We start from the raw sequence: 24083 nt of genomic DNA on the forward strand, positions 1-24083 counted from the left end.
GAACATGGGATATCAGAGCTGGGAGGGGCCTTAGAACACAGGATGTCAGAGCTGGGAGGACCCTTAGAACACAGAATGTCACATGTGGGAGAGGGGGCTTAGAACCCAGAATGTCAGAACTGGAAGGACCCTTAGAACACAGGATGTAAGAGCTGGGTGGACCCTTAGAACCCAGAATATCAGAGCTGGGTGGGTCCTTAGAATGCAGGATGTCAGAGATACAAGTGACACAGTTTAGGTGTGCTGGATAGCATCACCTGGATTGCATCCCCTGGAATGAATTCACAGACTCAAACCATCTTCCAGTCAAGTGGTAAAGTTTATTGAATTGTGGGAAAATTCAGGGAGTCAACAGAGAAAGCTCTGTTGATACCAGATACTGGGGGAGATGGGACAAGATAGTTCACCAACCCTGTGTCTCTACTGATAGCCCTTATCTAAGGAATTATAGGGTCAGGTCTGCATGTGCCTGTAACAAGGAAAGATTTTCTCACAGGGTCCTTGCTGGAATTATGGGTTGCTTCCAGAGACATGGTCTTTGCCTTTTGGGGTCCAGGTCCCACCACCCCATCAGGACGGCCCTTAGAACACAAGCTGTCAGAGTTGGGAAGGGTCTTTAGAAGTCAGGATGTTAGAGATGGAAGGACCCTTACAATACGGAATGTCAGAACCCAGAGAGTCCTTAGAACATAGAATGTTAGAGCTAGAAGAGACCTTAGAAAAAAAGATTCTTAACTTGGGTCTGTAGATAGATTTCAGGAGATCCATGAACTTAGATTGCGGGGTGGGGGGAGGAAACATCTTTGTATCTTAAGTTTTTAACTGTATGCATTTAAGATTTCTGTAACACAAGCCCTTGCCTTGGTGGCACAGAATGTTGAAAAAGCAGCAGAGTATGAGATCATTTAGTCTAAGTACCTCATTTTACAGAGGAGTGACCTGCGGTCCAGGAGGGGAAGTGACTGGCATGCCCAGAATTGGCCAGAGCTGTTAGTAACAGAGGGAACTAGAACTAGTTCCTTGGTGTCTTGGACAGGAGACCTTGGTCCAGCTTTTCTCACTCCCACTGGGACTGGGGGAGATGGGTGTGGATGATCAAAGCCTTTTTAAGAGATTCCTGCAAAGATAGCTCCAAGGGCATTTATTATTTGAATGAAGCAATCAACAGACACTGATTAAGTGCCTCTTTGGGGGGACAGGCAAGCTTTTTCTCACTGCTCACTCTAACCTGAGTCAGCTAGCCAGGACTTAGTTTGGACCTCCCAGGCAGCCCTGCTCCTGGATTCCACCAGGTGGCAGCACCAGCAGAAGCAACACGAGTGCCCGCTCCTTCCTCCTCCCCTCTCTATGATTTCTCCTTCCGTGAGGTCAGCGTCTGCTCTGCCTCACGTCCCATAAGGCCTCGGGTCGGAAACTCCATTCTCTCTTCCGGTTCTTCACCATGGCGGTAAGTAGCGGCGGGTGTGGGTCTGTTACCGCCATCCGTCCCCATCCTCCCTGCCGGGGGCCCATGGGGGCTGCGGCCCTGGTTGGCCACGGGCCTCAGGGCCTGCTTCGTCCGCCCGGCGGGCTCGGAGAGGGTTCCGTAGGCCAGGCGCCCCGGGCCATGCCCCGACCGGCGGGCCCCGCGGAAGCCTCGGGAGGCATCCGAGGAGCGGGCGCCGGGGCTTGGCCGCTTTCCTTTCCCCCAGGCCAGCTCCAGGGACTCTCGGGAGCGGGGAGGAGGAGGGCGGCCGAGGGCAGGGGCCGCGAGATCCCGGGAATGTGGAGGGGAGGCCGGAGCCTAGGGGCATTACTCCCGGCCCTATTGTGCCGGACGTGCAGTTCTCTTGGATGTCAGCCTCATTTTCCTTATCTGCCAAACGGGGGCTCCTGATACGCGGGGTGCCCGCTTCCACGTTTGCTGGGGAGCGCCGGCGGGTGGTCGGGGAAGGCGCTCCCGAAAGCCTCGGGCCGGGGCGGAGGGTCTTTGCCCGGGCGTGTTGGTGAGCGGGGAGGAGCCCCGGGGTGGGCCGCCCCAGCTCCGCCCGCGAGGCCCGGCGGGCCTTAACCCCCTGCTGAGCGCGACCGAGGGGCCCGAACAGCCGAGCGGAGGGGACACCGTGCGGAAGCCTGGTACGGGCGGGTGAATTGGAGGTGCTCCCAGAGGGAAGGCGAGGGCGTGAAGGGGATCGGGACGCTGACTGGGAGGAAGGGGGATGGAACCCCGGAGCCCCAGCTTCGGGGGGGGGGGGGGGGAAGGCCTCCTCTGCAAAGCGGGGCCTTTAAGGGTCGTGGAGAATCATGGGATTTAGTGGGTACGGGTTAGGGGAAGGGCTGCGTGCATGTCACCGTTCATTCTGCCTTTTAGACTATTTTGGCTTGACGCGATCTCTCCCCTGGGCCCCCTTTCACGTCAGCACTACTCCTCTCCCTTCCTAAAACGTACAAAATACGTTATGCTTTTTGGCCTATGGTCTCAAGACTTAGTAGAAGGAAACTTAGTTTCTAGGCCCAACTTTATCCTTTTAGTTATGCAAATATCCACCGCATTTCTCTGGAGAGTGCTGTGCTCGGGGGAATTTAAACGGGCAGAAAACGGCCATCCCTATTGAGGTTGCTAGTAAGCGGATAAGACATAACTAGTAACAGTGATTTAAAAATGTTTGTATATGCATGTGTAATATGTATGAGTGAGCATTAAGGCTACGGGAAAAAAGTGCTTTGCTTGGTCTAGTGGGAAGAGCTAACTTACCAGGAAAGGAGCAAAGGAAACTTTGGAGAAAGGGATATTTGAATTGGACTTTTAAAGAACGAGTGGAAATTAGACCTGAAAAGGAAGCAGGCGTTGGAAAGAGTGCAGGGCATGTTCGGGAGAAATTTGTGTAATCATGTGGCGTTTAGGAGATTTTTGTGAATTGAGCAGAACCAAGAAAACAGTTTTTTACAATAATATGTAAAGACTTAGAAATTGTGATCAGTATGAAGACCAGCCGTCATTCCAAAGGACTCGTGTGCCTTAGTGCACATTGAAATGTATTTTTAGGCAGTGATCAGTTTGGGAATGTTTTGCTTGACAACATGCTTATAACAAGGGTTTTGATTAAATTAGAAAGAAATCCAGTCAGAAGTTGGGAAAATAAATTTTAATTTAAATTCCCTATTCCTTGCAGTTTTCCTAACTATGAGAGACAGAACAGCTATTCCTCTTAGTGGCAGGAATGTTGTGGACCCTGTCATTATTTACCATTGGCTATTATGAAGGTGGCAGTAGTTGCAGGAACTTTGGTTCACTGACCAGTGCAGCTTATTCTCTTTTCAGCAAGATCAGGGTGAGAAGGAAAACCCCATGCGGGAATTGCGAATCCGTAAGCTCTGCCTCAACATCTGTGTTGGGGAGAGTGGAGATCGACTGACCCGGGCAGCCAAAGTGTTGGAGCAGCTCACAGGCCAAACCCCAGTGTTCTCCAAAGGTAAGAATGAAGCCAAGCCTGGGAGAGGCAGGGAGTCCTGGGGCTTTGTCCTTCCTCTTTACAGTTTGAGAGCTGTAAGCCCCTCCAAGGCTCTTCTGTAAAAGCCTTAAAAGCTGGTGTAGTGGTAAGAGAACTGGAATTAAAGAGTCAAGACCCGGGTTTTAATCTCACTGCAGAGTTGTGTAGTCTTAGGCAAGAGGCTTCCCTTTTCTCAATCCTGTTTCCTCCTCTATAACAATGAGAGGGTAGATGGCTAAGTGGCTCAGTGGATAGGTTGCTGGCCCTGGAGTCAGGAAGGCATGAATTAAAATCTGGTCTCAGGCACTTGCTAGCTGTGTCACCCTGGTCAAGTCACTTATTGCCTCATTTTCGTTGTCTTAAAGTGAGCTGGAGAAAGAAATGGCAAGCACTCCATTGTCTGCCAAGAAAACCCTAAATGGGGTCACCAAGAGTTGGGATCGTCTTGGACCTCCTTTCCTCTTCTGACATTCTGTGGTGCAGCAGAAGGTCAGGGGATTAGAGGTTTTGGTCTTGGCACAGTGTAAGCATAATTCCATCTGGTCAGTTGCATGCACATTTTGGATTAAAAGGTGTCATGAGGGAGTTTTGATTTGCTGAGGTGCATTGTAAAGAAGGCATAGCTATTTAAAGGAGCTCTGTGTGTGAATAGCTAGATGTTGTATATTTGATTAAAGAATACTATTGTTTGGTTTACAGTATTTTAATTAGATTATTGTTTATATACATTCAAAGTAGTTAGATTTTTTTTATTTTAGATTTGCCCACATGTGCCCTGGGAAAGTTTTCAGCAAAAAAATCCTGACTTTGAACTTTTGATTCTTATCAGTGTTGGGTGGCTTGGGAACCTTAGTCAAGTATTCATATTTAAATTATAAATTGAATCTAGCTCAGGATAATGGCCAGAAAGCAGCGGGATATAATCAAAAAAGCTTTAGACTGGACTTCAGGAGTCCTGGGTGGTACTAAGCAAGTTACCCAGTCTCTCTGGGTCTTAGTTTCTTGTTATATAAGATGAGGCATTTCACCTGGAATACTACTAAGGTTCCTCATATGGGGTTGTCTGAATTTCAGAAGGGTTGATTGATACTTGGGGCCATTGCCTTGATTCTCGTTCTCTTGCCCTATTGGACCATGACGCTGTTATTGGGAAAGAGGGCTAATGGACACGAACTCCAAAGTGACTCCTAACCATCTTGTCACTCTCCTGCAGCTCGCTATACTGTCAGGTCTTTTGGAATCAGGAGAAATGAGAAGATCGCTGTTCACTGTACAGTCCGTGGGGCCAAAGCTGAAGAGATTCTGGAGAAGGGGCTGAAGGTGAGGCATGATCCTCAAACTATACATTAACTTATTTCATGGGCATTTATTGATTTTTCTTTCAGATGCTGTTGGGGATAAGAATCATTCATTAGATTAATTAATATCCATTTCCTCTTCCCCCTCCCACAGGGGAAGTCCACAATGTAGTATGATGTATTCCCTGTCCTTCTTTGGAACCTCTGGTGTACTTATTCATTCTGTGCATGGCAGGAGTTCCTTGTAGTTGCATGAAATCCAACTGTGGACATATGTTTTCTCATCTCCAAAATGAGAGATTTGGGTTCGATTCTCCTTAAGGTCCCTTCAAGCTCTAAATCCTGCAATCTGGAGCATTTTTGCTGTTGCTTAGTTTGGAAAGGAAGAACACTGATTTGGGGGGGTCCCCTGTCTGTCATCCGTCTGTGGCAACGTTCTAGTCAGCTGAGCTCAGTATGTCAGTGTGAATTGTATTTTCCTTTTTCAGGTGCGAGAGTATGAGTTAAGGAAAAATAACTTCTCAGACACTGGCAACTTTGGCTTTGGGATCCAAGAGCATATCGATCTGGGGATTAAATACGACCCGAGCATTGGCATCTACGGCTTGGACTTCTATGTGGTATGGGCACTTGGTTTTTGTTGCTGCTTCTCTGTTCTCTGTGGTTGAAGTGACATATAGATGCTCCACATTCTGGGAAAGGGGGTCCACATGTTTGGTTTGCACCAATGGCTTCATCCTCTTCTCTGCCAAAAGCTTTCAGAAAGGAGGCACGTTGGAATGAGTGTTCCGTTATCAACCTTCATCTCTACTCCCAGCTCTTTGGGGATATTAATCAGGGAAGCAAACAAGCCAAAATTGGGAAGTGAATGACAAGACTGTATGGTCTTGGGCAAGTCACCCTCTGCCTGCCACAGTTCCCTCCTCTGTAAGATGAGTTATTGGTCCACAAGATTTTCAATCCTCCATTCAATTCTTCAAACATCCTCTGGGGCATCCAGTAAGCTCAGTTGGGAGGAATATAGATTGGAAATGTGGACCAGTTTCAATGCAGTTTTCCACCTTAGAAGACCTGGATTCTGTTCTGCATCATACCCCTTTCTCCTCCTTAGTGCATGGCTCACCTGTGATGTGCACCAGTTTCCTGGCCCCAGTGCCTTCCCTTTGTTTCCTGGGCTGTCTGTAGCCCTGTACATGCTTCTAATGCCCTCCCTTTTCAGCTAAACCTGAGTGCATTCCAATAGGGGAGCATGATCATAGCCTCATTCCATGATTTTCTCACAGCTCAGTGCCCAACTAGGTGTGGAAGTTCATGCCTTAAGTCACTTGAATTCCCTGAACCATTATCTCAACAGGAGAGGAAGGGTTGGGCTTTGTCTGGGTTACGTGGGGTGCTCTTGGTCAGGCACTGTAGAAAGTGGATTGGGATTAATTGCAAAGCTAGGACCAACCCCTGTTTTGTGACTTTACACACAGACTGTGATCATTGATTCCCAGCCTTATTATTCCATGGACACTTGCATAGTGTTGGTTTTGCTTAAAAAAAAAAAAAATACCTTGCAAGCTGGAAAGGAAAATGTCCCAAACTGAAAAGTGGGTGTTGAGGGAGAGCTCAGCAAGTTATTGAGAGATCTTTGAGAGAGAATAGTGATGCAGAATCAGCCTTTAGCTCTCAAAGGAACATTGAGCATCAGTCCATTGCCTTCATTTATGGGTAAGACAATGAAAGCCACTTGGAGGGGCCATAGCAGCCCTAGTCACATGTGTCTCTTAGTTGGCACCTTATCCCTGGGCCAGCAAGTTGATTGTTGACTGTTTGTGGGGCAGGTATTGGGCAGGCCTGGGTTCAGCATTGCAGACAAGAAGCGTAGGACAGGCTGCATCGGGGCCAAACACAGAATTGGCAAAGAGGAAGCCATGCGCTGGTTCCAGCAGAAGGTAAGAGGAGTCTTCTCTCTGTCTAGGTAGCATCCTTTAAGAAAAAGCATGCTTAAGTTTGCTTGGAGGGACATTTGGGAGGCTGAGGATGGCCTAGTTTGAGTAGGGGTCAAGGTAGGGATGGGTAAGGTTGGAAGGGAAGAGTGGGGGGAAATGACATCTTTAATAATTGGTTTCATGTAAAGACATTCTGAAAGTAGTTACTCTGGGTCCGGACTGCCAGAGGGGTTCGTGACAAAGAAAGTTAAGAACCCTTAGTCCAGAGTAAAGGTTGGAGTCAAAGGGGGTGTCTTGTCTCAGCAAGAGGCACTGGGAGATGCCTCCCCCTCTGCTGCTACTGATGTGGCCTTTTGTGGAAAAAGGATTGTGAGGATTTTGTTCTTCATAGGTTTACCTTAGCTCAAAGCTGTTGTGGTCAGTCATTAAAAAGAGAAGACATTTCTACAGTTTTTGCAACCCAAGCTACATCAAATATAGTAGATAGTAACCTTGTTAGCAAATATTGACCCATTGGCTTTGCTTACTTAAAATGACAGAAGGGAGCTGGGTTTTCAATAAACAAAGCCACTAGAGCTGCTATTGATTTCCCTCCTGTTTCCTCTGATTCTGAAAAAAAATAATCTTTTCTCTTGCAGTATGATGGCATCATCCTTCCTGGCAAATAAAAGTCCTATTTTCTATTAAAAGGTCAATAAAATGATCCATCAAGTCTATTTTGTGTTGTTTTCTGTGGGAGGAGCCCATGCTCCTGGGTGGCAGTGCCTGGCATAGTGGACAGGGCACTGGATTTGGAGTTGGGTGAATTCACCTGGGGTGAATGCCACGTCTGCTCCTGACTACATTTGTGACCTTGGACATTCCTCTGTATAAAAGTGTTCTTCAGCCCTTGTGGAGCCCTGAGCTCTCCTGGCCACTTTGAGCCAGTGCATGCCCCATGCCAGCCCACTGAAATGTCAGCATTTTTTACCTGGAAACAACTTGGGAGAGATTTGGGTCAGCCCCCTCATTTTAGGATGGTGGCAGTTGTGGCGAAATGCACGAGTGTTTGCAATACTTTTTAAGTTTTTTATAGCACTTAACTAACTGCAACCCTAACTAATGACAAAATATCGCCATTTTATAATGAAGAAACTGAGTCTCAGGTGATGGCCATGGTCATAAAGCTAGTGATGTTGGGACTTGGATTCGATCCAGAGAAGGGAAGCAGTGGAGTCATCAGTCTCAGTGAATTAGTGGCTGAACCACAGGCCTCCTTATTGTTTGTTTTTTAAATTATTTTGTTTTCTATTTTCTACAATCACTTCCACATCTTTGATTTTTTTTTACCCTCCTTCCCTCTCCCTCCCCCCAAGATGGCTTGCAGTCTTATAGAGTTCCTTAATACATTCTTAATAATACATTTTCACTTCAGTCATGTTGCATAGAATTAAAATGAATGGGAGAAACCATGAAAACAAAACGTAACACAAGAAAAAATGGTCTTCATTCTGCAATCCAATTTCAGAGTTCTTTTCTCTGGAGGTGGAAGGCATTTTGCCTTAAGAGTCTATTGGGAATTTTTTAGGTCTTTGCATTGCTGTGAAGGACTAAGTCTATCAGAAAAATTCCTCGTCCACTGTGGTGGTTGCTGTGTACAAAGTTCTGGTTCTGCTCCTTTCACTCAGCATCAATTCATCTAAGTCCTTCCAGGCCTCTCTGAAGTCCTCATTTCTTATAGCACGGTAGTATTCTGTTACTTTCATGTGCCACAACTTGTCCAACCATTTCTCAATTGATAGGCATCCCCTTGATTTCCAGTTCTTGGGAACCACAAAGAGAGCTGCTATATTTTTGTACAGGTGGGACCCTTTCCCATTTTTATGATCTATTTGGGATACAGTCCTAGGCCTCCTTACTGTTAATGTAATGCTTACACACTTCATAATGGTTTATATCAACAACCTCCTTACATCTGAGTTCTTCCATTTTAAACTGACTTTGGTGTCCTCTGTCTCGGTCAGTCCCACTACCCCCAGCTTCAGAGTGGTGGCTTACATTAACCAGTCCCTGGGGAGGGAAACTTGTTTCTGAGGGTACCGAGCTTTTTGATACGGTGAATCCCGGCTGAGGTTGGGCCTGCCTCTGCACTGCCTTCCTGCTACCCTCCACTAGACTAATTGGTGTTCACTGTTCCCAGGAATTAGAGGGCATAGCTGATAACCAGCCTTCAGTGCTAATTGTTAATTGAAAATAATAACATCAGTGAACAAAAGTGACTGCATCTATGAAGCGTCATGCCAACTTCAGAGCTGGTTAGTGTGTCCTGTTAGCAGTGAAGCCGAGAGGTCTTGGAACACAGTCTAGTGTAGTTCAGGTGAGTCACTGCTGTCTTCTACAGATCCATAATCTGAGACCCTGACCTAAAGGCTGAAAATTCAACTTTACCAGCGTCCCTTTGTACAGCTAGGTGGCACAGTGCCCGGAATCACACCTGAGTACAAATCCAGCCTCAAGGCTCTAGAGGTGTGGCTGTGGACAAATCACTTAACCCTGTTTGCTTCAGTTTCCATATCTGTAAAATGAGCTGGAGAAAGCAGCAAACTACTTCAGCATCTTTTCCAAGAGAACCTTAAATGAGGTCATGGAGATTGGCACACAACTAAAACAACTGAACGACGTATAAACTAATGAAGCTCAGAGCCTAACCAAACAGCTCTTTGATTAGCTCTCAAAAGAGGGAGTGGAGCAACCTTTCCACAGGAAAATGAGACACCAGCCAAGGAGAGACCATGGAATTGTAAATAGCTCAGTTGGAGAAGGCTTGGAGATGATCTTGTCATGCACGATCCAGGGTCGCAGCTATACACTGGTCTGAGTCATGAGCAAGGAGAGTTGCCTTTTACATGTTGGATGGACCCTTGTGGTTTAATCCCTGAAATAGTTGACTCCTCTCCATTCTTAGGATCTTCTAAGGGTTAAAAATATCCATGCCTTCTGATCCTGAGCAGTGACTCCTGTCATAATCAGTCACATTTCTGAAGTACTTGACAGCCTGCAAACACTGTTCCTTACCTGTGAGATAGTATTTTCCTCATTTTAAAAACGAGGAAACAGCCACAACAAGTAAATGCCTCATGTTCCACAAATTGTCCATGGGACAAGACATACAGTAAGCCCAAGATCCTGTGGGCACTACTGTGACACCCTCTTCCATTTGTTAGGGAAGTATTGAGTTGAGGTGCGCACCTGAGGGTGGAGACTGGTGGGTGGCAGTTGTTTGCCAGTGATAATTTGGGCAAGCGTCCCTACACTAGACAACAGATGAAATCACAGGTTGACCTCTGGCAAATCAGATTGAACTACACCAGGCAGGCATGGTGGAAAGGCCAGAATCTAGTACCTGTACCATAGAACCTTAACTGTCAAGGAACCTTGTTAAGGAAGAGAAAACAAAACCAAAGTCAGGAACAGAACCGGAATTTGAACCCAAGGTAAGCATTGCCAAGTCCAGCATTTCTACCACACTACTTCCTAAATGGATTCAGTTCCTGGTTCACAATCTGGGAGTAATTAAAACTGTAAACCTGCAGCAGTCACTTAATAGTGTGACCCTGGCTGGGCAAGTCACACAACAGTGTGTGACTCAGTTTCCTTTTCCGTAAAATGGTGATAATAGCAACTACATCCTAGGGTTATAAGGCTCAATGAGCCTTACATGTATTGTGAGATGTGAAGTACTTTGCAAATCTTGAAGCACTTCATAAGTGCTGACTTACTAATATTATCGTCAACTCTTGTTCTCATACTAGGGGACTTCAACATACATACTGATATTCCCTCAACTTCCTCATTTCCCATGAACCTCCTCTACCATACACAGAGATGGTCCTATCCTTGATCTCACCTTCATACACAAATGATCATGACCTCTGAAGTCCCTCTGGTCATAACCTACCTTCCCCACTGGCTTATAGCCCTTAATCCTGGCTTTTGTAGCTCTCTCTTGCCCATCCCACCCTACTTCCAATCCCTCCACCCCTTCATTTCTTCCCAGGGCAGCATCCTGGCACTCACTCACTCTACTCTCCTATGTTCCTCAACTTGACCCCTTGGTGAATCAGTTCAGCTCTACACTGCCCTGTTCTCGCCAGCGTATACCCTTTATCCTATCCAAGATCCTGCCCCAACAAACATCAGCCTGTCAACTCCCGCCCACCTGGGCCTTCTGTGCTGCTGAACAAAGCTAAAGGAAATCATGAAACTGTGTTGATTGGATTCACTAAAAATGTATATTACATCATGTCAACTGGGCCCTCACTAGAGCAAGGCAATCCTTTTACATCACCCTAATTGATTTACTATCCCATTTAGCAACAGTTTTACCAAACTTTTTCATCCCTCAAACCTTCCATAACTCCCTTCTCCCCCAACCCTCTCCGCTGAAAAACAACTCATTTTAGTGGGGAAAAAAAAATAAGACCCTTTGTGGAGAGCCCCCTCCCCTTCTCCTCTTCATTTGTCTTGTCATTATGTCCTTTACTCCTGTCACACATAAGGAGGTGGCCCTTCTTAACCAAGGCAAACCCTTCAGTATGACTCCATCCTGTTCTCTCCAGCCTTGAACTCTCTATCAACCCCTCCTCCCTCACTAATCTTGAGTTGCTCCCAATCTACTGGCTGTTCCCTACTGACAGCAAACATGCCCATGTCTTCCCCATCTTCAAAAACCTTTCACTTGATATGTTCTTCCCCCCAACCATTGTCCCGTATCTCTACTGCTTTTGCTGCCTAACTCCTTAAGACTGTTTACAATTGACACTGCTACTTCCTTTCCTCTCACTGTCTTCACTCTGCCTTCAGACCTGATCAGTCAGCTGGAACAGCTCTCTAAAAGTTACCAGTGATCTATAAATGGTCAAGTCTAATAGTCTTTTCTCACTCCTCATCATCCTTGACTTTTTTTTGCAGCCTTTGATCTTGTTAATTAACCTTTTCTTGATATTCTTTACGTTTTTGTGGCACTGCTGCCTTCTGGTTTTCCTCTTATCTATCTGATCACTCCTTAGAGTCCTTTGTTGGATTTTCATTCAGATCTTGCCTGATAATGGTGGGGTGTTCCCCATCTTCTTCTCTGTAAGATACCATTTTGTTTCGTGATATGCGTTCCCGTGCATTCAACCAACCATCTCTGTGCTGACGATTCTGTAATCTACTTAGCCAGCACTAAGCTCTTTCCTGACCCTCAATCTCAGATCTCCAGCTGCTTATTGGACACCTCGAAGTGGATATCTATAAACATCTTAAACCAGCGGTGGGGAACCTGTGGCCTCAAGGCCTCATGTGGCCCTCTAGGTCCTCAAGTGCAGCTCTTGACTAAATCCAAACTTTTTGCTGTACCCCTGCATAAACTCAAGATATCCAACACTGAACACATTATCTTTCTCCCCAAGCCCTTTCCTGTACTGTCAAGGATATTACCATCCTTCCAGTCACCCAGGCTGGCTTCTTACTAGTATCAACTAGCTTGTGTGACTCTGATCAGGTGAGGTACCTTTGTGTACCTCTGTTTCCTTATCTTAAAATCTGATGCTACGTGCAGAGGATACAAATAAGAAAAAGACAGTCCCTGCCCTCAAGGAGCTGAACAGTCCAATGGGAAAAGACACTACCCAGAAGGAAACTGAAGAAAGACTGTGTGGAATTGAAACCTGAGCTGCTGATGGGAAATCGCTTACCTGGAAAGTTCAGATCCCAGCCCTCCATAAAGGAAGGCTCCAGCCCTTCAGTCAAAGGGAAGAGGCAACTCAGTGGTTTCAGAAGATATGGAATATTAAAAAAAAAAATGCTGACTTAATCAGTGTGTTAATGAGATTCCAGGTGATCAGTTGTAGTACAAGCACTGTCTAAGATGGGCCATTGGGGGATGGATTCTTTGACAATGTAACCTGTGAAATGCTTACAAATATCAGAGCGCTTGACCCTGTGTAGCCCTCTTCCCCTAATATAGTGAAGGCAATGGATTGGCAGAAAAGGAAACGAAGGATTCTGAGGCCGTGTTTTAGACCATCTACAGACATTAACTTAACTTGGCATTCCCCACTAGATGCCTCTATCAAACAGTCATTGAGTTCATATACTATTGGAGGAATTGAGCCATGTTCACAGCGACAGTCTTGCTATAAATGAAACTAGGAAACAAGGAAGTGACTGCTAAATATATATAAATATCCAGTTATTTGATACGTAAGTGGAATGCTGTCATTCACCATTCTCCTTTGTGGTCCTGTCACTGTTGTGAGTCTTAAGAAGAGCATTGAGTTGGGAACCAAGAAACTTGGTTTCTATCAATCTGTCATTTCTCTCTAAATCTTTGTTTTTCCATTTGTAAAATTAGGTGTCCAAACTATTCCTTTAAGTTGCCTCTTGCTTTAATATTTTATGTTCTAAAATCCTTCTGGTTCTGGCCTTTATGATCCAAGTTCTCTTCAGTGTTGATATTCTGTTATTGGGTTTAGTTGTTTGGTGTTGTGCTGGTAATGGTAGTTTTTTTTGTTTGATTGGTTTTGGGGTTGTTTATTTTGTGGGGGTTTTTTGAGGTAATTGGGGTTAAGTGACTTGTCCAGGATCACACAGTTAGGAAGTGTCTGAGTCCAAATTTGAACTTGAATCCTTCTCACTCCAGGGCCCAATGCGCTATCCACTGAGCCACCTAGCTGCACCTGATATTCTGTTCTAAGACTCTTCCAGCCCTGACACTGTTCTAAATTCTTTCCGACTTTGACATTCTGTGATCTAATGTTTCTAAAACTCTTCAGGTTCTCAGGCTCCCTCCTGATCTGACATTATATTCTTTCTAGACTGATATTCTGTGAATTACAAGACTCATCAACATGAACCTCATTTCCCTGCAGTACGTCAGTGAGGGGAAGAGATGAATAAGGTTTTGATCTATTCTTGAGGTGGTACGTTTTCACACCGTGGTTGTGTCCAGAAATTGACTTTCCATCAACCATTAGCTACCACTTAAAGTGGTCATCAGCTATGGAAAATTCACTGCTGGCTGTCTAATGGGGGCCAGAAATTTCAGTTTCTGGATGCCTACAGGCAGCAATCGCTCCTCCCATCCTAGGATACCTGGGAGACCTGGTAGGATTGAGGAGAGGATCCCAGTTTGATCTTTTTTTTTTTTATGAAAGGGGCCATCCCTTGAGCAACTACTTAAAGAAGCCTATTCATTGAATAGGTGTATCTCACTCAAAGTGAGAATGCTATAAGACCTTAGCCTGAAAGGGCCAGGTTCTCCCATTGCATCCTGGGCCATCTCCAGCCATCCTGATCTAGGCCACTGGACCCAAATGGCTCAGGAGAAGTGAGGTTGGTGACCTTGCACAGCCCTTCCTCACTCAAATCAAAGTCAACTGCAAATCATGTCACTATTGTGATGTCATGGTCCTCTTCGAGAACAAAGGACAAACACCACAACCTGGGAGGATCACTATATATACCACGGTAAATCCAAGGCCTCAGACCCATCCCCTAATGACTGAGTTAAATTCTCAGTGGAGAATTTGTCCATGTTTGGAATGCTTTTGCTCATCAGTCACCAAGGCCATAGGTAGATTCGCCCAGTCTTTGAAGAGCTGGGAATTGGTGGCTGACTCCCTTAGCTCTCCGAGTGAACCTGCCCTCCGGGAAGGTTGTATGCTATATAATTAGGTCCTCCGTGCTGCAGAGTCAGTTCCTTTTGGTCTATCTTTGTTATAAAGTTGTTCCCATGATGATCAACACTCTAAAGACTCACTAAAAAGAATCTTGTCTAAGAACCAAATACATACCTGGGGTCAAAGCAAAGAGTTTGAGGGTGGAATGGGGGGCAGAAGCCAGAGGGAAGCCTTCAGAAATCCAGTCTTGTTTTCTCCCAGAACTTGTTGCTCTGGAATCTGTGTGATGATTAATCGAATCTGTGAAGTGCTATGGAGAAAGCAATGGGTGGGGAGCATAGGCAAGTCTAAGTCAGGGCTTGATTCTGGCACTGGTTTTCAGCTGTTTGGGGAAGTCCATTTACCTTTTGATGTCTGAATCTCCTCACCCAGAAAAAGGATTGATAGATAATCCTTCCATCACCCTTCCTCCCAGGGTTCTTTGACAGTGAAATGAAATGCCAGACTTGAAAATGCTTAATAAACTCTACAACCCTTAATAAATGCAAACTATTAATACTATCATGGGCAGCATTTGAAGAGTTTACTTCAGCAAACTATTTGTCCCAGCCCCTATCTCTAAATCTTGAGATTCCAAAGTCTCAGGAAATGTAAAACCTCAGAAATCCCTTAAGATCTGAAGATCAATTAATCTTTGTTGTTAGTGAATTTCTATGTAAACAATGATGACATGCAGTTTTAATTAATAAATTCACGGAGAGTTACAGGTGTGTGATGGAATGACTTAGCTATGAAAATGTATTTGTTTACCTCATGGGGAGAGGTTCATAGGATGTAGAGCTGAAAGGATCTTGGAAATCATTTCAATTCGACTCTAACAAGCCCCCATTTTTAAGGTAAAAAACCTGAGTCCCAGTGGGGTTTAGCCTTGCTTAGGGCCACCTAAGATGAACTAGGATTCAGAGCCAGGTCTGGTAACTCCAAACCTGTTGTCCTTAGGTTCCTCTCCAGAGCATCCTGTGTTCTGAGGCACCTCAAACACCCTAATTTCTCCATTCCCTGCCTTCCAGAACATTCTGTGTTCTCAGGGCATCATCATGCTGTTTTCCTAGTCCCTCTCTCTAAATTTATACAGCCACCAATCAGGAAACATTTATTAAATGCCTACTTTTTGCCTGGCGCACTATAGCCTGGATTCTGAGAAGGCAAAGCTCCAAACCCAAAACACCCCCTTCCCCAGAAGGCAGGCTGCCACAAGTGCCGGGTTTGGAGTCAGAGGACTCGGGTTTTAATCCTGGCTCTGCCATTCTGTGTGACTTTGGGCAAGTCATCTTACTTCTCTCAGCCTCAGTTTACTAACACCTAAAATAATGACATTGGGCTCCTGAGATCCTTTCCATTCCTTGCGCTATAATCCTTGGCGGGAGAATAGTATGTAAACATGTATGTAACTATAATACATACACAGTAATGGGCAGGGGGAGTAGTAGCAGAGGGGACCAGGGAAGGCTGTGTGCCTGTAAGAGGTAGCACTTGAACTGCCACCCTCTGAAGGGAGCCTGGCATCCTACAGGGATGTGGGAGGGATCATAACTGAGGCAAGAAACATAGCCAGTGCAAAGTCAGTCTGTAAACATGTATTAAGTCCCTACTATGTGCTGGGCACTATGCTGAATGCTGAATACATACCAAAACACCCCCCCAAAAAAAACCCCGAGGGTGGGGAATAGAGGCAGCCAGAGTCAAGATGGAGGAGTGGGAGGTAGAAATTTTTTGCCTTGGCTCCTTCACATGCTACTTCATAAAGACCTAGAAAATATTCCAAACCAAATTCTGATCAGGAGAGGTAAGAAAAAAAGACCAAGAGCTCTCTCCAAGAGATATGGGATGGGGACTGGCCAGGAGCACAGTGCAGCAGTGTGGTAGTAGGTTGTGGTGGCTACAGCATTGGCAGAGAGTAATTCCACAACTAGGGTCTAAGGGGACTGAGCACCTAGGCAGAAAGAGGTCCCAGGGAACCCCTATACCAGCACTGGGTGCAGAAATAGGGGCCATCCAGATGCCCTTTGGCACATCACTCAGTTTTGGCTCACAGTTTCAGGGCTGAGAGGAGCACTCAAGGTCACTAGGGAGCAAAGGCCCTATTTTTGTAAGGAGCAAGGAATAAGTTCAGGAAATAATAACTGTGTGGCTTTGTGCCCAAGATCAGAGGGGAGACTCAGTTCTAATTTTTGACTCCACACATAAGCCTGCTGTGGAATAACCAGGGTGGAGACCAAAACCAAGGGGAAACTGGTAGTTCAGTCATTCTGAACCTATAGACCCTCCCAGCAGGCTAACTGTAACTTGAATCCAACAGCAGTTTGTGGAAACTCAGCCACACAGAATCCAACAAACCCAAACTACACACCAACAAGCCAAAATTGGGTCAGGAATTTGTGGCGTGCAGTGATCAGACTTCTCCCCAGATCACACCACTTTGGAAGCACCAAAAATGTACAGGCCCCCAGACTAAGCTATGAAGATAGCAGATCATAAAAAAGACAGAAGCTCAGGCTAGACATCCACACAGAGGTGAACAGAGTCCAACGCTAACATGAAGTCCAAAGTCAAGAAGTAGGCTGGAGGAATGAGTAGACAAAAAAAGAACCTGACTTTAAAGAGCTATTATGATAATGGGGAAACTCAAAACATAAACTCAGAAGGAGATAAAACATCTACAAGCAACACCTCAAAGAAAAGAAAATGCAGATTAGGCACAAACCCAGCAAGAATTCATAAGAAAGTTAAAGAGACTTTTTTTAAAAAGCAAAGAAATTATTCTAAAAATGAGAGTGGCAGAGGAAAAATTAGAAAGTCAAATGAGAGCTATGCAAGAAAGTTATGAAAAGAAAATTAATGACTTGGTAAAAGAAGCACAAAAAATACTGAAGAAAATAACGAAACAAAAAAAAGATGGTCCCTTCCCTCAAGGAGTTTACAGTCTAATGGGGCAAGATGGTACCAAAGAAACTGAGAAGCTGGGGGAAGGGAGTCTGGGTGTCTAGGAAAGGAACATGGTAGAAAAATCAGAGAAGTCCCAGACAAGTGCTTCTGGGTGAGAAGTGAGATATTCTGAGCTGGGCTCTCTTTAAATACAAGTTTTGGAGTATATAGCTCCATTCTCCAATCAGAGAGACAGAAGGTAGTGATGAGAAGGGGTACGGGCTTATTGGATTTTACTAGATTATGAAGTTTTCCCAATAATGAACTTTGTGGGACATGGTAGAGAAGTCAGAGATGTCCCAAAGTAATTCGGCCAGTTGAGAAATGAACGGTATAGAGATGGGAGATGGAATGGTGCATGAAGGTGAGTGATGTGTAATAGGCCTGGGAAAGTAGGCTGGATGTAGATTGGGAAGGGCTTTTAATCACAGAGAACTTTGTATTTTATCCTACGGATAGTAGGGAGTTGTTGATGCTTATTGAGCAGGGGAGGGTTATGATCATACCTTTCTTTTAGATTAGTTTTGCAGTTGTGGAGTATAGATTGGAAAGGAGGAGAGATCTTAGTGAGAGATACCATTTATGAGGCCAGACTGCAGTAAACCAGGCAAAAGGGGATGAAGGTCTCAGCCAGGGTGTGACTGTAGCAGGCATGGTTAATTTTCCTAAAATTGACTTCTGATCATGTCACTCTTGCTCAGATTATGTGAATGACTCCCCATTCCTGTTGGCTAAAGTTATAACTTAGTATTCAAGACCCTCCGCCCCTAGCCTCAAATTATCTTTCCAGACTTATCTCTTTTACTCAATCTCTTACATTGAATTTAACAAATATTTATCAAAGACCTATTATATATGCTGGTGAGGCTACAAAGCTATATGAGACATGTTACTATCTTCTTAGAAGTGAAGATCCAGTGGGAAGAAATAATACATGTACAAGTAACTATAATCCAAAATCGTGCATAATAAACATGTAAGAGGTACAAAGTGCTGTGTGAGGTTTGAGGAAGAACCACTCTTTCCAATTTGGGGAACTTCATGGAAGAGATGACAGTTTAATTGGGTCTTGAAGGAAAGATAGGATTTTAGTAGTAGGATTGTAGAAGTTGGAGAAGGCAAGAGGGAGGGGCAGAGGGAGTTTTCCAAGGATAAAAAATGGCCTGAGAAAAGAGGCAGGGGGAGAAGCATTGGGGAGGTAGTAGGTGAACTATATGGTGGATGAACAGCATGTGGAAAAGATTTCTGTATAGTCAAGGTTAGAAAGGTGCAAGGGAGAGGGAGTTTGCCAGACTATGGGGGACCTCGAATAAACAGGCTGAGGAACTTGGATTTTTATCAGTTAGCCAACAAGAAGTCATTGAAGGCTTTTAAACAGAGAACTGACAGCAATAGATCAATTTTCTCAGGGCAAGTATTCAAGGTATTACTGAGAACTTCCCAAGATTTTTAAAAAAATGGATGAATACCACCCATTTCTGGTGATACACGTGGTCACAAATGATACTTCCATAAGAAGCCTAGAAATCATTGCCAAAAATTAGTCTTGGGCAAGAAAATGAAGACCTTATGTATGGGCCCTGGTTGTGTCATCGTTCCTGCTGTTTACTGAAGACAGGCAGAAGGGCTTCAGAAGAGACGAGAACATTTGGGGAAATACAGCGTATTACAAATATGGTGTTTAATAATGGGATTTGGATTTTGGATAGGGATAATAGGTTTCTGGCAATGGATGGGCTACAACTAGAAGGCATACCCACTCTTAGAAGGGCTAATAGGAATATATTTAGCTACAGTTTTGAAAATTTAATCAAGGGGGTTTAAAACTGTAAAGGGTAGGGGGGAAGGAGGGAGTTGTGAAAGTATAGAAAGCATCCAGCAGTTCAGAGGAGAAAGAATCTAGGAAAGTAGCCAAGAATAAACCGTGGCCTCAGACCTTTATGCAGAAATCCAGATTATGGATAGCAAACCAGCTCAACTAGAGATCCCAAAGCAAAGAGGAGAATCTGACTTTATAGGTTTCACTAAGACTGGATAGAACGAAACCCATGTGGTTCAGAAAAAGCATATCTTACTCAAAAGAAAAAGGATGGTTAAAAGATTAGAGGAGAGGTGGGGGTAGCAGGTAGCATTTTATATTTAGAATATGAGGAAATCTAGGAATCAGGATGGGAAAACACGATGGAGAAATTTAGGAGATAATCTGTGGACAGAAAGAAGAAAGTAAAAAGAGAAAAGAAATTAGTTTAGGGAACATACCACAAATCTGTCCCAGAGGCATGTAAGAGTAATGATTAACCTCAGTTATCTGGGTATCTCTTAGAGTTTTCTCCACTAAAGTCAAGCCTTTAATAAATTTTTTCATTAGTGATAATTTTAAAAGGCTTTTGTCATTTCAGTTGTATCTGACACTATTTGAGGTTTTCTTGGAAGAGATACTGGAGTGGTTTGCCATTTCCTTCTGCAGCTCATTTTTTACAGATAAGGAAACTGAGGAAGACAGGTTGAAGTGACTTGCCCAGGGTCACACAGCTACTAAGTGTCTGAGGCCAGATTTGAACTCATGAAAATGAGTCTTCCTGACTCGAGGCCTAGCATTCTGTGCACTATGGAGCCACCTAGCTGACCCTTCAAAAGCCCCCCAAAAGAAGGACTTTTGTGTTTTATGTTCAATTCTCACCAATATGGTTACTGGAGTAAAAATGATGGGAATACTGGAAGGAAGTGATTGCTTCTGTCTTAGAGTTTGTGGAAGAGAAAAGGTGAGGAAATCTTGGTATAGTCCAAAATGGAGCATAGATTTTGAAAGAAAGGCAGGATCCCATAAACTTAAATTCTACTGGTCTAATCAACCAAAGAAGCCCAAGACATAAGGGAGACAATTCTGATGAGGAAAAACAAGAGGAATTGTTTAAAGATATTGAGATGGATGCAGGGAAAGCTCAAAAACCAATCTAGGTTTTTAAAGGGCAAGTACAGAAATGTAAGCAAAGACAAATAACAGAAGACGAATTCAGAGCATGGAACGGTCCTGGAAAAAGACTGTTTGGAGCCAGGGAAGAAGTCAAAGGAAAACAAAAAAGCTCTTTCTCTTGTTTCAGCTATTGGTGGGGTAGAGGACCAATGAAGAGATGGAACGATGGGAACTGATGTCACTAGGGGGAGCTTCTCAGTTCTTACTTTGTGTGTGTTTTCTTGGATAAGGGGAATGTTTCAGACTAGATCTAAAGTGGTGTTAAAGGTGTTGGATATCCAATTAAGTACAGAGATAGTAAGGGAGCACCTGTTGCCCCTTCATGGGTTCATATTACCTGATTCAAAAGAATGACATCCTTGGGTACTGAAAAAAGTGGTGCTGATATTGCTAAGATATTTGTCTGTGACCCTTCAAAGATTTTGGTCAATAGGAGAGTAACTGGAGGACTCTAGAAGAGCAGATACCCTGATTTTTTAAAAAAAGGAAAGAGGACAGACTCTGTATACTCTAGGCTAGTAAGCTTGACTTTCATTACTGGGAAAATTCTAAAAAAAAAAGACAGAAAGGAGAAAAGAAAATTTAGAACTAATATTAAAAGGATGGTCAATAAACATCTGGAAAAAGAAACAGTGATCCCAAAGAACCATCATGACTTCAGAAAAGAACAAGTCATTTCAGGCTTATATGTAGAACTGGTAGATGAATGGGATACAGGAGATATAGTTTAGTTTCAGCAAAGCATTTGATAAAGTATACATGTATATGTATATGTATGTCTCTATGTAGGAGAGATGTGAACAAGACAGTAGCAGATAGATGGATTTAAAACTTGATTAAATGGCTGAATCCAAAGAGTAGTCATTAATGGTTTGATGTCAGCTTGGAATTAGGGTCTCCTGTCCAGTGCTCTAGGCAACTATTCTTAGCCCTGTTGTGTGTTTAACAGATTTGAATATCAAGACTCAGGTGGCATGCTTAACAAATATTCAAATGACAGAAATCTGGGAAGGATAACTAACACTGGACTGCATTGTCAGGATTGAAAAAGATCTTGGGCTAAATTGAAGAAGATGGAATGTAATAGGAAAAAAATACAAAGGTCTCCCATGTGAATTCAAAAACTCAACCTCCTAAATAGAAGACAGAGGAAGAAATGGTTAAACAGCAGTTCATCTGAAAAAGATCTGGGGGTTTGGTGGGTTACAAACTCAATATGAGTCAGTGGTAGGCTATGGTGGCCAAGAAAGCTAATGAGGTCTTAAACTACATTTTAAAAAAGGTCTAATATCTGGAAATAAGGAATAAGCAGTCCCACTGCACTCTACTCTAGTCAGACGACATCTGGTATATTAATTTGAGTTCTAGGCTTTACATTTTAGGAATGATGCTGATAAGCCAGAAAATATCCAGAAAAAGCACTATGGATGGTGAGGGGCCTCAAGGCCGGGCCTTATGAGGTTAAGGGATATTCAGCCTGAAGAAGAGAAGGCTTGGAGGGGAAGGAATGTTGGGATCATCTTTAGATATTTAAAGAACCCATTTGGATTTGGCTTGTTCTCTTTAGGCAGGACCATGAGAAAAATGGGGTGAGTCTCAGTGACAGAAAGGCCAGTTCAGGTTCTCTGTCCGAATCCTAACCACGTGAAGCCTCCAGCAGGTGGATGGCCGTTTGCCACAGCAGTGAGGTTGGATCCCCTTCAGATCAGGGCAAGACAGCCACTCCTCCTCTGGGATATCAGAGATGATTCTTCTTTTAGGTCTGGTTTGGACCAAGTGGTGGCTGACATCCCTTCTGGCTCTGTGGTGTGGTGGGTCTTTGATTCTAATAAATGACTAAGAGTTGAAAACGTGACAGGTAAAAGGGAGCCCAGAGATGGAACGGTAATAAGAGGGGATTAGGTAGAGGGGATGTGGGAAAATAGTCACTTACTGTGTGGCCCTGGGTAAATCCCTTCCCCCTGCTCCTGTCACCTGTCTACAGCAAAACTCAGAAAGGAACAGAACGTTCTAGATATTTAAAGCTATATCCAAATGGTGGTGAGTTCTCTGGTATGGGATGGGGAATTAAAAGGGGGCTCTTTTTTTTCACTGGGGAGCTCTGACCATGTTTATAGGTAGAGGGAAAAGAGAATGGGTGTGAAGATCCAAAAGAGGGGGGCATGAAAGAAGTGGGACACTGGAGGAAGATCTCTGTGGAGACCCTCATGTGGAAGAACTGGGCCCTCCCTCCTGCAGACCTCACTCCTATGTCCATCTCCTTTTGCATCATTGAACAAGATGACCTTGGCAAAGAGTAAGGGATACTTGATGGAAGGGGAAGAAAGTGTACTGAGGTGAGGGATGGAGGAGGTTATTTAAGGGAGCACCAGTAGAGTTCAAGGAAGTAGGAGAGGAGTCCCTATGGAGGTTGAGGAAGGAAGAGTGAGGACAACAGGAAAAGGAATGAGGCTGAAAATCAGTAAATGTGAGGTAGGACTCCAGCTGCAGGGAAGGTCCAATTCACTGGACCAGAGGTGGGGAACCTGTGGCCTTGAGGCCACATGTGACCCTCTAGGTCCTCAACTGTGACACTTGTAGCCATATCTGACCTCAAGGCCGCAGGTTCCTCAGCCCTGCACTGGACCTTTATATAGCCATAATGGCTGAACTCTGGATGGTTTCCTCACTTTGCCTAGAGACCATCCAAGGCGTGGTGGTGTTGGGCTACACTGTGTTTATAGGCTGAGATCAATATTGATCAAGGCAGGAGCCAAAAATTTGCAGGGGAACTCCCAGAAATTCTCCTGGGCATGGGGGTGGCTGAGAAGTCAGTGACAGACCTTGGAACCAAGACTGGGAACAGAGGAAGGAGAAATGGGAGAGAGCCGGAGAGAAGAGGGAAAGCTGGAGTCTGCAGGAACTTCTGGCAGAACAGATTGGATGGCCACTTGTGGAATATGTTAGAGGAGTGATTCTGCATTTTCAGATTTGGTTTGACCTAGAAGGCTGTGGTGGCCCCTTCTCTTGTGCTGGGAGCCTCCAAAACCAGACCCCTGCATCACTTTGCCAATCCAGATGAATTCTAAGCTCCTGGAGGGCAGAATTCTATTTGTATATCCAGATTTTGTACAGTGCCTAGTACACAGTTGGTACTTAATAAATGCTTGTTTCTTTCCTCTTTCTTTCCTAATAAAGATCTATGGAAGAGAAAGGGTGGTATGAGAGGAAGAGCAGGATCTGTAGTAACAGGAAGGAAAAAAATGGTAATGAAGCTGCATTGAGGTTTAGTGAAGATGGGGGATAGAGTGCTAGACCTGGAATGATAAAGACCTGAGTTCAAATCCTGCTTCAGACACTTCCTAGCTGTGTGACCCTGGGCAAGTCACTTAACCTCTGCCTCCCTTTCCTCAACTGTAAAACGAGGATAATAATAACACCTACCTCCCAGGGTTGTTGTGAAGATCAGATGAGGTCATATTTGTAAAGCACTTGGTACACGGTAGGCACTTAATAAATGTTTAGTTCCTTCTTCAGTTTCTTTATCTGTAAAATAAGGAGGTTGGGCTTAGGTGGCTTCTAAGGACCCTTCTGTCTCTAAATCGATGATCCTACAGAAGTTATTCCTCTGCTTCAGTTACTGAATTTTCCAATTTCATCTAATTTCAAGTGCCATGGAAATGATATTCAGACAGTACAACATCAGCAAACTACCAATGTGTTGTCTTCAAATGAGATGTGTATCCTTGAAACAGTGTTGGATACCTGGGGAAAACTCTGGTTCTGGAGTCAGATGGCTT

The 24083-nt window shown here is 44.4% G+C and overlaps 1 protein-coding gene and 1 long non-coding RNA gene across 3 annotated transcripts; one reads left to right on the forward strand and one right to left on the reverse strand.

Moving 5' to 3' along the window:
- Positions 1–1008: 1008 nt before the first annotated feature.
- RPL11 (ribosomal protein L11) lies at positions 1009–7418 on the forward strand. 2 transcript variants are annotated; one of them, XM_072609273.1, is made up of 6 exons: positions 1009–1447; positions 3302–3452; positions 4684–4790; positions 5257–5388; positions 6595–6705; positions 7341–7418. In XM_072609273.1, exons 1-6 carry the CDS (start codon positions 1442–1444, stop codon positions 7368–7370), a joined length of 537 nt encoding a protein of 178 aa, XP_072465374.1. In that variant the 5' UTR covers positions 1009–1441; the 3' UTR covers positions 7371–7418. The 2 variants fall into 2 exon arrangements, with proteins under 2 accessions (XP_072465374.1, XP_072465375.1); XM_072609274.1 differs by lacking the exon at positions 1009–1447 and adding an exon at positions 1979–2115.
- On the reverse strand, positions 6159–23867 carry LOC140504396 (uncharacterized). Its single transcript, XR_011967088.1, has 3 exons — positions 23728–23867; positions 14520–14655; positions 6159–8504 (listed from the first exon to the last, which is right to left on the reverse strand). It is a non-coding gene; the product is annotated as an uncharacterized lncRNA (long non-coding RNA).
- Positions 23868–24083: the final 216 nt, after the last annotated feature.

The sequence above is a fragment of the Notamacropus eugenii genome, chromosome 5 (genome assembly GCF_028372415.1).
Source record: "Notamacropus eugenii isolate mMacEug1 chromosome 5, mMacEug1.pri_v2, whole genome shotgun sequence".
NCBI classification, from domain to species: domain Eukaryota; kingdom Metazoa; phylum Chordata; class Mammalia; order Diprotodontia; family Macropodidae; genus Notamacropus; species Notamacropus eugenii.